This window comes from Palaemon carinicauda, chromosome 23 (genome assembly GCF_036898095.1).
Source record: "Palaemon carinicauda isolate YSFRI2023 chromosome 23, ASM3689809v2, whole genome shotgun sequence".
NCBI lineage: Eukaryota > Metazoa > Arthropoda > Malacostraca > Decapoda > Palaemonidae > Palaemon > Palaemon carinicauda.
The window spans coordinates 88083440-88100993 of record NC_090747.1 but is presented as its reverse complement, the minus strand read 5'-3'; the positions used below and the strand labels follow the sequence as shown (position 1 = coordinate 88100993).

The following is a 17554-nucleotide window of genomic DNA, read 5'->3' as shown; positions in this document are numbered from 1 at the left end:
TTGAGTGTTTTTACTAAACTCAAATTATTCCTTTTATTGATAATAAATACACAGCAGGGATTATCAGTGCAGTTTTACCCTGCCACAATGGCATATGTAAAAATTTTACATTACATATATACATACAAACATTCACTAACTTTGTGTGTGAAACATTTTACATTACATGTATACATACAAACAAACTTCGTGTGTGTGAACCCGCTTGACCGCAGTCACAGATTGAAAGTAATTCAATGGAGGCCGATGACCCAATTACTAATATACTTACGAAAGCCGTCTTACAGTAATCTCAAATTTTACATTCCACTTCATAAAATCCAGACCACGTAAGGTAGCCTACACCTCTCATCAATTTCTCCCAAACAGAGAAGTTCGCATGTTCCGATAATAACAGCCCGAATTTCTCACAATAGAGGTTAATGGCAATAAGACATTCACTGAAGTGTAGCACATAAAATAATGATTTCTCGTGATCGTTGACCTTGAGCAAGATACAAACATCAAGCCTCTCTCTAAAGGAAAAAAAATAAAGGAAGAAAAAACTGACAAGACTGCTGGAATTGCAGTCGTGGAAGACATTAAAACATATACCATATTTTATACACATCTCAGGAGGAGAGAGAGAGAGAGAGAGAGAGAGAGAGAGAGAGAGAGAGAGAGAGAGAGAGAGAGAGAGAGAGAGAGTCTGGACGTTGCTATTTGAGATAGTTTGAAGTAGGAAATGTAAAGGGATTTTATTAAAAAAAAATGGATTAGCAACAATTCACTTCATCACGTACTTAGACAAAGGCTCCCGCTATAACGAGCATCTGTTTAGCTAAAAGACCCTAGCAAAATTACTTGCCAAAACCCTGATGTCAATGACCGGAAATAGAAGACACGTTCAGCATCCTTGAGGCAGGTCATGAATGAAAAGCATACGATTTACTAGCGTAACAAGAAGTTGCTAAAAATAAACCGCGTGAGAAACCCCCCTTTCAAACAGATGTCTAATTGTTCCTGGCGTTATTAAGTACGCTTCACATCTCAACATGATTACAAGAGAAAAGTTGCGGCAGAAAATCAAAATAAAAAAGTTACGTAAGTGATAAAGCCGCAAGCAACATATGCGACTCCGGGTTTTTGGTGTTGGTGGAGGAAGGAATTATGATGAGGTAGGGAGAGAGAGGAGGAGGGAGGGGGGGGTTAGTTTCAAAAGGACTGGATTATTTTAAACGTTGGTGGAATTTGTGTATTTCTTTCTGAATATGTTGTGCAAGAAACTATTGCAGGGTTTATTTTAAGAATTCAAAGGGAACAGTGATAGAAATATAGCTTTGACATTACTGTACTCTTAAATAAAATAGCAAAATAACGCTCACACTGGTGTTCAGCGCCGGGGAACTCAGGGGTTGATGAAGCAACGCTGGGTGTACAGCGAGAACCGGTGGAGAGAGAATACGTGGTGGGGTGAAGTAGCGAGAGGTACAAGTGGTGGAGAGAGAGAGAAAGAGAGAGGGAGAGAGAGAGAGAGACGGTCATGGAGGGTCGGGCAAGCTAGAGGGAGGACCGCTGCTGGCTGACTCTACGAACAGCTGCTCACTACGCAGTCATACAGAAGCAAAACTTTCATAATTTTTTCCTTTATACATCCACTATGACATTCGAAGGGCCCTTTTCGAGACAGAAGTTCGACCCTAAAATTGTCGAATAAGTGAACGTTCTTAGTAGTCACACAACATTTTGCTGCATTAAAACAACCCTTCGGAGAACTGAGAAGCAACTTTAATTTATGAAAGTTGTGCGTGAATCGACAGTGTTGGCCAAGCCGTTGCATCGATCACGTCTTTCCTCCGCCGGCGTTGGAAAACCCTCAAGCCGTGCTTTGCTGCCACATTGTGCCGAAACTGTCGTACATTACCGTACCATTCGCGCAAAGTATGAGTTTATAGAAAAACTAATGTATTATTTTTAAAGTTTATAATTATTAGAATAATATGAATACAAGAAAAGAGCGTTTAAGCGCAGTTTGAAGGAGACAAATGTGTTTCAAACTAAGAAATCGTGCGGCTGGAGTAATACTTGTTAATGCGGCCGGTTGCGCTCTGCTGCCATCTGGCGCCCAAACCCTAAGTAACAAACAAGTTGATTATTCAGTTTGTTGGGTGTTTTCTCTTCATTTCACACAATCCATGGATACATATCCGATGATGGAGTCTCATGAGAAAGTTTAGTGTGTCCGTAGCGTGCGTTAAACAAGGCAAAAGTGAGAAAAGAGGCAAAATATGGAATAAAAAAGGCGGTTGTTGGTTGGCTGTGGGACCCCGCCACACTCCCTTGTTCAGCGCCGCACACACACTAGTAACACGGCAAGAGAGGCGACGCTAGACCCTTTCCCTCACTCTTTAAGTCACCAAAGTTACTGGTCAGGTGCAGGATATGTGTCTAAAATGACGTCCAAAACGTGGATCTAAGTGTAGTGAGTGATGTGAGTGCCGAAAAGTGCAGGAAATTGCCTCGTTTGGATGTGAATTGTGCAGTGATAGAACAACTGCCACTCTGAAAATCGGTTAGTCGCGCCGCGCACTTTTTGTAGTGGAACACGAAGATGGTGCTTCTGCCTCATTTCGATCAAAAGTACTGGTGTTAGGTGTTGTGTAAGTGATAGTTGAGGGTACCAGGTTGTATAAGAAGGTGGTGTATTGGTGTAGGAGTGTTGGTGGTGGTGTAGTGTTGGCGAGAAGTGTTGGTGTGTTGGTGACGCTCGCCTACTCTCGCCGGGCCACAGGTCTTATACGTTGGTCGATACCGGCGGCTGCTGCTCTGTTCCCTCACAACACACCCACTTATTTTATCCACCACGCCGCCTCAACGCCTTCACCTTCACGCCCACGACCATCGCATAGGTTTCCTACAACATCTACGCCCAAAGTCACACGGATCTGGAGTCCGTCAGACCCAACGAACAGGTAAATATCGAGGCTTCTTTCTGGGGTTAGGTTGTGTTGGTGTGAGAGTGGCAACGAGTGTATGAAGCTGCTTAGAGATGATTGGGGCGGATTTTAGGAGTCTTACAGAGTCCATTTTTAAGGGTTTTAGGCTTCTCGAGATGATTGGGGCAGCTGTCAGGTCATCGTCGATCAGCTGATGTCACAGGACACCCATCTAGGCAGCCGCCCAAACCTAAACTTCGTCCATTCGTCAGAGGGGTAATACTTGCAACCTCACGCCCGTGGGTTATTGGTAATGATAATGGTGTTATGGGCGTATGTGTGGGCGTGGTGATGTGTGTAGTGGGCAGCGTGGGGTGTGTGTGAGTGTTCATCAGCTGATACCAGCATCACCCACCCCAGTTTTTGCATGGAGGGCCTGGGTGGTGGCGCTCAGGCGGGGAAGACGCAAGGGCTGGCTGGCTCGGCTGGCCTGCTAGGCGACCCGCGGTGGCGGTCAGGCGGGGAGGACACTTACCACATTCACCTCTTCTTCCAAATACTACTACACACTTTTTCTATTATTTCTACTTCATTTCCACTCTTATCACCTTTTTATCTTGCAGAATGAGATGTGTAAAGGACCACCTGGCAACTTTTGTCCCCAAGAAGAAAGTTATCGGAGAAGGCGAAACAAGCAAAGTTGCAATATGCATTACATGTCAATTATTTACTTTCATGTCAGGGCTTCCCTTACGCACGTGACATGTTGTAAACAATGCCAACGTGGCTCGACTAACCCAAGTCTCATAAACGTTTTTTGAGCACAGTTTTGCTCTAACTTCGTCTTAAATAGATAATAAAGAAGGGTGGGTGCTGTGGCATACGCCCTTGTTGACCAAGGAGCGAATGGTAATTGTTGATTATTAAAAGGATTGGAGGTTCTTGCCCAAAACTCCTAGCCCCACGTGTTGTTTGGCCGCATGTGCACACATCACACTAACGTTTTCGATTTCAGACGTTTTTTTTGAAGGGAAAATTTTCAGGGGAAAATGGACGTGGTGATGGCAACATTTGGGGACGGCGGTGGTGGATGACGCCACTCTCTCTCTCTACACTCTTTGTTTGTTGAATTCTCTCCTTCCCCCATAACCCCCCCCCCCCTCATCTTTCAACCCCCCTATTTTAACAATCAAATTCATGAAGGCACTGCCAAAGTCTTAAGGGAGTCCAAGGAGGTTGGGTGTCAGTAGTAGGGTGATGGCCATTGCAAAGTCGTTTAGAAGGAAAGCGGTGCAGGGAGTGGTTGGGTGTTTCTGTGTGTGTGGATGGGGGGAGAGACAGGGCATGGGGTGGGTGGGTGGCCGTTGGTGTAGGGTGTGGGGGAAGGTTACGGGATAGGCCTGCGTTCTCGGTTATCTCACGTTCAACCCAGAGGCTGAGATGCCTCCTCTTTATGTATGTGTGTCTGTGTGTGTATTCGAATGGTGGAGACTGTTATAGTTGGCCACGTCTAGAGACACTGGAAGTTATATAGCGCTGGATTGTATAGTGATTATTCGAAATACACGAATCTTATAACCTGCTGATGTGTATTAATGGAATTATTTGAAAAAAATGTGTTTTTCGGAAAATAGCAAATTTTAACTTAGATATCAGTGAAGTGATTTCAAAAGCTCACTATTTGGTATATTGATAAATTAATAGCAGTGTGTTGTAACTTTAGGTATTGTACAGCGCTAAGGTGAATTACTTGGTGTGATCGGCCTATATTATTAGCCATTGAACGCTTACTTTGGGGATGTTCTCAGAATGCGGCATATTTCCCCATACCGGTGGTAGGTACGTAATGTTTTTCCTAGATTAGCATTGGAATAAAATCAGAATACTCTTATTGTTATTTTGTATAAAGTGTCTCTTGGCTTTGTAAATGTATATTCCTTACTTTAGAGTTATTTGGGAAGTCCTTAAGTGTATTTTGAATATCCCTTATTTGTCCAGTTAGCCTAACTATACATTTCCATGATGTTTTAGTTATGGTGACTTTATAGCGACTATTTTCGAGAACATATGTTATCCATTTAATACCTTAATATTTTATTCTGTTAATACCTATATAGTTTTAACCACGATCTAAGTGATGAATGATGTGGGAAGAGAAAGGAGTGTTATATGTGCTATATATATTTGTGTGGTGGTCGATTATCAAAACTTAAACAATGACAATTGTAATTGGCATTATGACTTGATCTCAGTATTTTAGTTTCAGTTGGCTTCGTTGTGCATGATGTGATGTGTTACTGTTTCAAAGAAACTTTGTATTTAAACTCAGTGATGTGTTGATATATACCGTTGTTTGTCCCGAGCTAGTGCGCTGTTCGGGGAGCGGTGTGTGTCGCTAGTGAAATCATAGCGTTGTGCATGAACGGCCTTAGTGACAGAACTTCACAAAGCGACGTTGTTATAACAATATTTGTGAATTGTGTAAACGCAAAAAAAAAAATAAAAAAACAAGAGCAATACGGAATTTAACTCTAAAAATTTAAATAATGGTTTTTTGAAAATACTTAAGTGCGATATTTTTCGCTCAAGTTTTCGATGTTGAACCATATATTTCATGACTTGAACAGTGCCAATGAAAGTTTGTCTGCTTTAACCTGCCTGCAGATGTGTACTTAATGTTTCGATTATATAGCGAAGACTTGCCCTAGCACATAAAGGGAGATTAAAATCTAGATTGAAAACTTTTTCATCTGCATATTTCGTAATTTGAAATATTACTGTGATGGTAGGCAAATATAAAGACTATACATAATACGCATCACAGAATGTGTTTACAGTATACTGATGTGCTTAGTGAAACTCGATGACATGTGTTTGAAAACTTATGTCGGAAGTGTAACTAGTTTGAAAAAAATCTATCGTTAACTGTTGGAGCCCTCAAATATGGAGTGTAAAATAACAACGATATGTCGCTATGTAAGCTTTTTGCGGCGTGATAAAATTATCACTACTTATGGCCGTTGAGGAAATAGTTTTTGTTTATATTTAGTGATTGTGTTAGCAGTATGAGAAAGAAATGACTTATAGTTTTGCCATTTCATATCGTTTATGTGAAATGTTTCTGCGCATATTATTCGCCGATGAAAGTGACGCAAATCATGGTTTCGCCGTATTACTACTACTCTCTCTCTCTCTCTCTCTCCTCTCTCTCTCTCTCTCTCTCTCTCTCCTCTCTCTCTCTCTCTCTCTCTGTTTTGTAGTGATATTTTATTTGCAGTCCAAACTTTGCCTGTGCTCATGTCCGATGGAGTCTTGGCCATGCGCTTGTGCCAATATACCGCTAGAAAGTTTCCCGCCGTACAGCGGTCATGTGAGCGCCGATAATATTCTGCGCGTCTTATATGTGGACCTGAGTAGTATTGTTGGAGTTTCTGTTTTATGTTCAGTGCTAATGGAAAGATTTTTTTTTGTTCTGCAAAATGCCATACTCATGGTATAATGTGTATTGATAGAATATCTTCTTAACGGAATTGGATAAGAACGGCTATGCAATTTTACAGCCGTTTTGATCTGATTGTATGGGTCGAAAATATAGAAACATAGTGGCGTAATGTGATGTTTTCAACATAGGTCTTATTTTTGTATCGGATAAATCCAGCGGTGTTGTCATTGACATTTATAATTACTTAGTCATAATCTAGATTTTACTGTGCTTTGGTAGCTGTATCCTTCCAATACTGTACTGAAGAATAACTTTTATTTATACTTTATAGTATAAATACATTGTAATATATCTTCCCTATATAATAGAGCCAGTGATTGGATTATATATATATATATATATATATATATATATATATATATATATATAATATATATATATATATTTATATATTCTGGATACTTGGTTCTATCCGTCCCTCGGATAGGGAAGGATTAGTCATACCCTGGTGATAGGGGTGAGGTTTACGTGCGTGTGTATGCATATGTATTTAGATATTCTGCCGTCGTTTTTGACTAAGTGTTCACTAGTATATATATACATGGCATATGTATAGGATGCTATATGTACTTTGAGGGACTGTTTTCCTGGTCCTATAGCCCCTTATGGGGGACCCTGTACATTCTATGGTATCACAGCGCATGCAGTATTAATTATGAAATCCACGTTATCAAAGCAGTTGCAGTCCTTGCTTTAAATCCTTAAGTTTATATATATATATATATGTATATATATATATATATATATGTGTGTGTATATATATATATATATATATATATATATGTATATATATATAGTATATTTATATGTATATATATATACATATATATGTATGTATATATATGTGTATATATATGTGTATATATATATATATATATATATATATATATAGTGTGTAAAATGACATGTGTTATACATCAACTTATTAAGACATTTAGCGAAATCATTCGCATATGACATGTCACATAATATTACCTGCAATTAACCTTTGAGATTTCATAAGCTTTTGATGACCCCGGTCACTTGTTAGCTGGCCTCCTGTGAGCTTTGAGACTCCTCGCTAAATATGCATCGTTTAATTATTTAATTCAGAGGTCGCGGAATTTGCATTTAATGGGTTGATGTCGTTATGCGTTGCGAAGGGTCATTTTGATATTGTTGACTCTGCTACTATACTCCATGAATAGTACACTCCCTTCCAGTGTTACTACTCTTGGTAAATATGACTTGGTTAAGGTCTTTTTTTTTTTAGAATTTAGGAACGGTGGGTGAAATAAGAGTGAGAACAGATAGCTAGTCAACCATGGAAGGGAATGGTTTGAAATGTTAGGTATTAGTAAAGGATGTGAAGTGTGGTTTTAACTATATATTTATTTATATAAAGTTTTTTTTTTTTTTTTCATTTTATGTATAGTGACCCGGGGGTTTAAACTTGAGCATGTGGCCATTACCTTATATGCTGTTGCTTTTTACCTTAGATTGCCTTAAAACATTTTAAATTTGCTTGACGTTAAAATTAGTAGAATCGAAATGACATGAGAGATATCCGTAGCTTCAAATTTATATTAAAACTAAGCAAATTACCTCAACTAAGGTAATAACCGAGAGTGACTGACTTAGCATTACCGACAGCGATAGTTGCGACCAGTTTTTAATATACGAGGTTCTGTGTGTTTTGTTTCTTGTTTGAGAGTATTCATTCGGATTTTTGCTTGTATTCATGCTTCGGAAAGCCATTTTATGTCCGAAATTAGCCTAATGTGTCCATTAACATTTTGATAAAAGTAGTTGTCCCCGTGTGGGGACAACAGGGGGTCTAGCAGAATCAGATAGGGATAAGCTATTAGAGAGCTTAAGTGGGTCCTAATGGATGACTTATATTTCAAGGGTGCCGAAGGCCGACAAAGAATTTTTCGATTAGAATGAAAGGTTCCCTAGAGCTAAAGTTGTATGGGAATTGAAATAAGCAATTTTATTAGTAACTTAGTATTAGTGGTTACAAAAGTTGGATTTTGGGAATGAAATGCTTTCAATTGTCATTCATTTGACAACAGTTAGTGATACCCAACGACAGCCATCTTCTAGTTATTACTATACTGTACTTTAGGGGCGGTTTTTCTGGTCATATACTGTAGGGGAACCCGGCTCTTTACAGGATCTTTGCCTTCAGTATATCTTATACATTCTTAGTTATTTAACATTACACACCGTATATTGCACGTTGATTGTCAAATCTACATAATTGAAGCACAGAAAACAATTCTTCAGCTCTTGAAAACAATATCTGAAGTCTATTGGATGTCTAGTGGGATTTTATTTTATATTATTGGTACACAAGAACATGAGTTCAAAACTTATCTGCATAGTGCTAATATGTTCCAAAAAAGGAAGGTCTCTATTTGCACTAATATTATGATGGAGTCATATGGTCAGTCGACCCTTTCCGGCCTGCGAGATTGGGGGTGGGGGGGGGGGGTTAGCTGTCTACCACGTGGTCCCGCTTGATTTGATAGTATAATTTGGCCTTCTTGAGAGAGAGAGAGATTGAGATTGTTTTTAGTATTGTTCATTATAGGGTGTTAGCGGAAAGGATTTGGTGATTGGCCGTCTGGTATTGCTCCTTGATATAAACTGTTAATAAAGGCGGCGAGCGCTAAGGAATGGTTTTAGGTCAGTGAGACTGTGTGAAGTGAGCGTTTCACAGAGGAATCATTAAATGTAGTGACGATGAAGAAGACTGGACTAATAGCCGAGCTGGACTGTGGAGGGAGGGAGGGATCGGCCTGGGTCTGTCCCCTAATAGGGTCCAAGGAGAGGATAGGTGTCGGAAAGATCTTTCGGTCTCCCTCCCCTCCCTTCTCCTCCTCCCTCTCCCTTCCTCTTCTACCAACCTAGTAATAGGGGGCAAGGTCATGTTTGTGATAACGTTCCCACGCTATTATTGCCTCAACGTTTCAGCTATTGCATTTATGCAAATGCCTCCTGTGTGGGTGCATTTGGTTCGGGTTCCGTGTTAGCCTTTACGCAAAGTGCATTTCATTCGTCACATCATCTTGGGGGAAGGACATGTGGATTTTATATAGGCTTTGGTTTTATTTATAACTCATGGGATTTTGCAATTACAATAATGGCCGTTGAACATGATTTTTTTTATTATTAAATATAACTCATTTTTTTTTATGGAATTGGTTTTGCATTTCGAATTATGAACTTTGTACATTTTAGAATTTGATAATTTTTGGGACGACTTCGTTCATTTTCTTGTTTGTCTAGATATTGTGACTTCCTCTGTAAGGCTTTTAAGTTTACTTTCACGGATTTTTACTTGATTGTGTAAAGAAATAGCGATATTTTTTTTATGAAACTTATATTGCAAACGTTTACATAAAATTTGAAATTACGAAATTGTCAGCTGTGTACATGAGGTAACCACCGTTCTCGATACGTTAGTAACAGATTGTGGTTTTATCACTTCGTTGTCGACCAGGGAGGGATAAGGTATTTTTATTTCATGAAGTAGTAAATAAGCTGGAAATCCATTTTATTTTTTAATACTTAAAGATATCATACTTTGAAGTTTTTCAAAAGCAGCGGGATTTAATTTTGATGCAAATTTGACCAGTAATTGGTGGTAGTGTTTATATTGTCAAATGAAAATATTTTATGTAGTGCATCTGACAATATTGTTTAGTCATATCTTTTTGGTGGTTTGACTTTAAATTCCTTAATAATCAGCAGTGTTCGTGCTTGAACATAATCTGATCTAACAATTATCACAATATTTTAAATGCGATGACAATAACATTTGCCTAAGATGCCGTAAACTTTTGTTTTGTTTTTGTATTATCTTTCATTCCTCGTCTTTGGTGTGAACGAAATCCGAGATTTGCCAATGACCTTGTTTCTCAATGCCCTTGAAAAAAATGGTACAATGGTGATCTTATTTTTAAAGTATTTAAGCACCGTATTCTGGAGAAGATATGAACAGAAGTATTTACATTAATGGCGCATAAAATTAAAGGTTATGTTCGTGTTGACCTTTCCTGCAAGATCGTGCTATAAGATTATTGTCATTAGCAACCTGTCGAGATGAAAATGTGGCGAGAGAAATTAAACACCTTGAAGGAATGCGTCTTGTGATGTTTGTTTGGGAACCGGTTTTACGGTGTTACACTCTGTAGGCATAATGTATTCAAAGGCAATGTTCTGGAAAACCATTTACGGTCTAATTTTTAACTCCTTGGACACACACTCTCTCTCTCTCTCTCTCTCTCTCTCTCTCTCTCTCTCTCTCATATGCAAGGGTTATGATATTCTGAAATCTTGCATTTTTGGAAATCAAGTTTGTTAGTAGCAGTGGGGGGCGATTATTTATCCTGGTGGCTGTAATGCCAGATAATCTACATTGTCATAATGTGTGATTGGGAAATTTATGTATATGCTATGGTACGTTGTCTAGTAGTTCACATCAGTAATCTTACTTACTTAGTAATTTTGTATTTAAAACTTCTACGTCGTTGTTATTTCCTGACCGGGTTTTGTGTTGCTATATGACAATAGTTTTATAATGGCCATGTGAATTTTGTTGGTTTGCTGTGGCTAGCATATTGTGAAGTTCAATCTTTATGCAAGACCAGGGTCATTGCTTGCATTATTATTATTTCTAGTTAACATACAACCCTAGTTGGAAGAGCAGGATGACATAAGCTCCGTGGGCTCCACCAGTGAAAAAGAGCCCATTAAGGAAAAGAAATAAGAAAAAAAACTACCTGAAGTGGCAATGAATATTAAATATAAAATCTCTCAAGATAGTTAGAATAACGTTATATCTATCTATAATATATCTATCATATATTATTTCTCTCCTAGTTGGAAATGCAGAATGCTATAGGCTCAGAGAGGAAAGAAAATAAACTAAAAGATATTTAAGAATAACATCAAATCATTTATAACTATAAAAATTTCGAAATGACATGAGCAGAAATAAGATAGCGTGCCCGAGTGAACCGCCAACGGAGATGGTAGGTCAGTCTGTTCAACATGAAAGCATTCTCTGCAATTTTTGAACAGATGTAGTGAGCTAATCATCTTTAGCATACATTTACTATATATTAATTGAAAATCCCGTTAAAGTTGGTGATAGCCTAGGTTGCCCCTTGTGAGTAAAATAGTTTGTCGCTCTAACAGTGTTTTCAACCACCATATTAGCTATTAACCAACTCGGAACACTTACGAATAATTCAACAAACTTACCAATGGGTTCCTGAAGAAAAAATTAAATTGCGTCCTGTGTTTATATAAGAAATATTAAAACTCCATAAGTCACTCATAGATGCTTTTTTTAGTTTCAAAGTGTCTTCATGGTCATGTGAAAGTGAACCCGAATATTTTTTTTTCCTTCTCATCATTGAAGTTGCTTTACCGCATCTATAAAGCGGCACAGTTAAAAAAGTTTGTATAACGGGGTCGGAACAACAACCACAACCTCATTATAGTGGCAGTGAGAGCGATAGTAACTTGCAAGACTGGGATAAAGGGTGGTAGGGAAGGGGGGGGGGGGGGTATTAAGAGGTCGAATTCTTGGAAGCATTGCGGCTTCCGTCGCCTTAACATGTGTAGTGATTTCACCAGAAATGAAGCCCTTAGTTTGTATATTTTTATATGCATTGCCATTGAATATATTGTTTGAATTACAGTAGTTATGTGTGTTATTTTTAAATATTGAAGCTGCATTATTCTTCGTCTTTGGGTATTTTTTATATATATATATATTTAATGGATATAAAAAGACGATCGTTCATCATGAAGGCGAATTTGGTTTTCATTCTCAAATAATTTATTACTTTTATCTTGTTGCATACTGTACCTCGTAAATTGTTGTGTTACGAGTAATTACCATTTGATTTTTTACTTTTTAAGCATAAATATTTTGAACTTGTTTATATATATGTGTATATGTATGTGTATATATATATATATATATATATATGTATGTATATGTATATACACACGTGTGTATAAAATACAGTATATATATTTATATTTATCTGAATATCATTATATAAAGTACAAGTGAAAGAAATTTCTGAAAGAATGTCTTAAATGGTTTGACCCATTATTAATCTTCTTCTACCCTATAGTTATGTAGACCCGTGATTGTTAAACTTCTATCATGTACTGTCAGGAAAATTTTTCCGATTGCGTTCATGAACAGGGTACCGCTAGGAACGGCTGCTTTCTCTCTATCACATAGTGCGTGGAAATAGTTTACAATATATATTATTACCTCTTTGTCATCCACAGTTAGAAATGTTTGCTTGTAATTTAACTTATTTGAAAGGCCATATTAAGTCCACCCTCATCCGTGCAAGGTTGGCGCTTTCTTCCAGATTGTCTATTGTAATATTTGGCCTTAGATGAAGGCCTCTTCTCGTTTTAGTCTCGCGCGCTCTCTCAATGTCTTCGTAATTATCTTGTGTCTTTGGAATGCAATTATCCTGTGCCTTTGGAACACTTGGCTTATGAACAAACATTTCATGATGCACCGTTTACTTTTTATTTAACTTTATTTTATCATTTACCTCTGTTCCCTTAATTTATTCCAGCTTGCTGCCCAACTTATTTTTCATAATGCAGCTGCGACATTTTCCCTTCAATTATCTCCTTGGCTGAGTGCTGAATGACCTTCCTAGCCTTTATTTTGCCCAAATGTTATTAATCAAATCAATTTGCTTAACATTACTAAACAGTTGTTACTATTCGTTGAAAATACACCCGTGTGTGTGTATATAATACACCCGTGTGTGTATATATATAATACACCCGTGTGTGTGTGTATATATATAATACACCCGTGTGTGTGTGTATTATATATATATATATATATATATTATTCATCAACAGTTGATAGTCCACTGCACTGAAATTTTGTTTTTTTATAAGTGATTATCAGATGAATTAAATTCAATAGAATTGTAAATTATGGTGAAAGCAGTTAATGTCTGATGTTAAATACTAAATTATAAGGAATGATAATATAATAAGACAAGGACTAATCGTGGAATAGGTGAAGCAGTCAAGGCAGAATGGATTTTAGAGAGAGAGAGAGAGAGAGAGAGAGAGAGAGAGAGAGAGAGAGAGTTTTATGTAGGCACTGTATCTAATAGTAAACATGGGTCATGTATGACATCTGTTTGAGAATGGTAAGGGGAACAAGTTTGGTTATGGCAAAGGTAGAGGTTTCACAGATGGTGTTAATGAAACAATTATGAATGAGTTCCAAAGTAAAAGGAAAAAAAATATATCCCTGGAAGAAAAATATCTAAGAACGTTTTGTGGAAATACAGTATTTTGATACTGGGTTTTTGAGAGTGCACATCCAGGAATCACTGGTTTGGTGTGAAGTGGGATCAGAGTTATGGTTGCGTGTGTCTTCATGACTGTTCTGCATCTTTAAAAATAGTGCCAGTGGTCAGAGAAAGGACAATTGATATAAAAAAGTAATACTTGAATTAAATATTGACTCATGCAAATTTGGGGGTCCTTGAAGAGGAGCTGAATGAAGTTTAAAAGGTTTCAAAAGGAAGATGAGTTAATTAGAACTATAAAGATTGCATAATGGATATTATTTTCGACGATGGTTGATTTCCAGAAGTAGGCCTATCTTTGGAGTAAGCAGAAAAGCTGCCGCAAAATAGAATCATGATGTGTGTGTATTAAAGCTTTAGGGGATTTTTTTTTTTTTGCCAATTCAGATAAAGAAGTAACTGCAGTATGTATATTTATATATTTGTAACTGCCTGTTTATAAATTTCTCCTGATAAATGGAATTATTCTTTGTATTTATCTTTATATATATATATATATATATATATATATTAGAATGATAATAGTACAATACGTGTAAGATAGGTCTAAATGACTCGCTATATAAGGATTTACAACTTGGTGCTGGTTAGCCATCTGTTAGTGACTCAATATTGTGCAAGTTTTACTGCTATTGGGAGTAGGTTTACGGATGAGAGAGAGAGAGAGAGAGAGAGAGAGAGAGAGAGAGAGAGCACGCGCGCGCGCGCAAGGAAATCAGATTTTTAAGAGTTCGAATGGCAAGTGAAAAATTAGTGAAAGGCAGAAAAGGAACGTTGCAAGAAAACGAACTCTTTCTATCAGAATGATAGTTCCATTATTATTCATTATGCAGGGACACTTATATCATGCAGTCTATGAATATTTTAATGTGAGATTATATGGAATCGGAGCTAGATGGTGGTTTACGTTATTCCAATGATGCCTTAGAATCTTGAACACTACGTAAAGTTAAGCCAAGTCAAAGTTAAAGAGTTTTTGAAGCATAAAAAGGTCTCTTTATTTTATTCTTTTAATGTTTATTAAGATTTCTAGATAGTCAAGGAGGTAATACATATTGAAGTGGCTGACAGTCAAGTTGTTGAGATAAAAGTCCCGTACCTTACTTACAGTACAAACATTGACATATATAAAGAATAGGAAAAGATAACATCAAAGATAGCTTGCGTTACTGTGCTAGATTAAGACACGATATCTTAGAATACTCTTGGAAATTACAATTTGTTTTTTCTCGTTAATATAGTTTATATATAGTGTAGGCTCTATATCTTATTTTAGTTTAAATCTAATGTAGGCCACATATGTATATAAATGTACAGAATATATATATATATATATATTTATATATATATATATATATATATACATACACACACAGTATACACACAGCCGTTACTAGTCCACTACAGAACAAAGGCCTCAGACATGTCCTTCCACTTGTGGTTTATATATATATATATATATATATAAAGGCACTATTGTTGACTTAACATTTTATCAGTACTGAATATCTAAAATGTTACTAAATACTCAATTGAAGTTTGGGTACCTCCACTGTGGCGAATGCAAAAGCAAATGTCCTGCCTGTGTTAAGTCGTTGGGTGATGAATTGGATTATGATTGTTCTTATATACTTGAGCTTTGGGCATTTTATGGATGGCTTTTCTACGTAGTTCAACTCTCTCTCTCTCTCTCTCTCTCTCTCTCTCGTTGTGCACTGTTTGTCTTCTCCAGTCTCGCAATGGCGGGCGGCCGTTGACCTCCATACGCACTCTCACACATTGCAGTCGCCTCCATTTTGAATCTCTCTCTCTCTCTCTCTCTCTCTCTCTCTCTCTCTCTCTCTCAGTATACTGTATTCGAATTTTGTTCAACGGTCTATCTTATGCTGTGTATATTTGTGCATTTACTCGTGTGTATGAATGTATAGGCTATATACATAAAGTATACATATACGATATATCCATTATTTTTGCTTTCATATAAGAATTAAGTTAGACTATTGTGATTTCTGGTGTTGATACCGTCCATACAGTATTCCGTTAGTTTTTGAATCCGTAAAGAGAGCGTGACATTCAACAAGTGTTCATTTGTAAATATATCCTTAGATTTTAGAGACACATGAATTACTGACATGTAATTGACAAGCTAGATATTTTTCAAACTTCATTCAGAGGTGAAGAATGTCATAGTAATAGAGTTCCTGGTAATATACTGTATATGTGTATATGTGTATATATATATATATATATATATATATGTGTTTATATATATGTATATATATATATATATTATATACATATATATATATATATATATTATATACATATATATATATATATATACATATATATATATATATACTATATACATATATATATATATATATGTGTGTGTGTGTGTGTTGTTTTTGTACTTTGTAATTATATGTGAAGGTAGACAAATTTGGAAACACACCACAAGAACTTAACCTTTCCGAGACAAACTTGTTTATTTGCGCAAAACTAACCAATCGCCCCTATAAAAATACTGACTGATGGGGAAGCCTTTTGAATTTCTGTTAGTTTAAGAATACGAAATGGCATAGTTTTCATTTGTAAAAATTAACTAACAGAACCTAGCCTAGCTCTTATCCAATGTTTGAACGTGAACACCAATAATGGAACTTATATACTCTTCATATATATTAGAAAGTAATTTCACTCGGTTGAACATCGTTTGCTGCTTGTGAAATAATAGTTGTACATTTCATTCTTATATACACCATCAACTATCTCCCACTTAACACTTCCTTGTTTAGAAGATGCTCCAGGAACAAATGTAAACGTAGGCTTCAGGGAAGGGAAACCTCATCAAGTGTTTCACCGTTCTTCAGCTGTTGGGGCGTATATTATGCCAGTCATTGCTTTAATCGCTCCTTACGGAAGGAAGTGAAGGGGTGCAACCTGAAAGAAAAAGTGGTTTTTAGGGATGTCTGACCTCCCACACAGGGCTTTGCCACCTCTCTCTCTCTCTCTCTCTCTCTCTCTCTCTCTCTCTCTCAGCAATTTTCTAAAAAACAAACATCTAACCTTTTCTGGAGAAGGTTGGAATATTTATTGTAGTTTGGTTCATATTTTTTTTTTTGTCTTTGTGTGAACTTTATGCAATTAGATCTTTAATACTTGGTGACCCCCTGCTGTTTGTGACATTGTATTGAGAGGGAAGTTTTGGTCGTGTTTATTTTTTAACAGTTTGAATAAAATTCTGCATTACTTTCCAATCAATTAGATAATTATGGATTTTATATAAAAAAAATACTGTATTAGAATTCTGATGTAATGTTTATTAGAATTCTGATGTAATCTCGCTCTACATTATATATTAATGATGAACATTTTGGCTTCTCATTGTTTTTCTAGTTAGGGTTATATTAATCTTACTACACAAAATGATTTGATGGAAGAAATTTTGTTAAACTTCTTATAAATGGTTTGACCAACTATTGATCTTCTTGTACCCTGTTGTTATGTAGACGCGTGGTTGTTATTTACTAATCAATAGATTCTTGAACTCATTGATGAAATGAATTGTCATGAATTTTGTTAGGTGTGTGTTCAGGTCGCATGTATAGGTTGAAGTAATATTTTACGCACATTGAAGTATTCTGATAGATGAACCTGGCATTTATGACTAAAACCTTTTCTATTTTATCCCGAAGTTATTGGTTAGTAAGTAGTCATTAAATAATAGTATGGGAAGTCTCTCTCTCTCTCTCTCTCTCTCTCTCTCT

At 36.8% G+C, this 17554-nt stretch overlaps 1 protein-coding gene across 8 annotated transcripts in view; it reads left to right on the top strand.

Annotated features, from left to right (window-relative positions):
• Positions 1 to 1533: 1533 nt before the first annotated feature.
• Positions 1534 to 17554, top strand: part of LOC137617210 (trithorax group protein osa-like) — a 103490-nt gene continuing 87469 nt past the window's right edge. For 2 of the 8 annotated variants that reach the window (XM_068347135.1, XM_068347134.1), the window contains exon 1: positions 4364 to 4750. In XM_068347135.1, the coding sequence (XP_068203236.1) occupies positions 4714 to 4750 (37 nt within the window). In that variant the 5' untranslated portion in view covers positions 4364 to 4713. Of the gene's footprint in view, positions 2952 to 4362; positions 4751 to 17554 lie in introns of those variants that run through there. The other 6 variants (XM_068347139.1, XM_068347141.1, XM_068347136.1 and 3 more) reach the window with 6 other exon arrangements.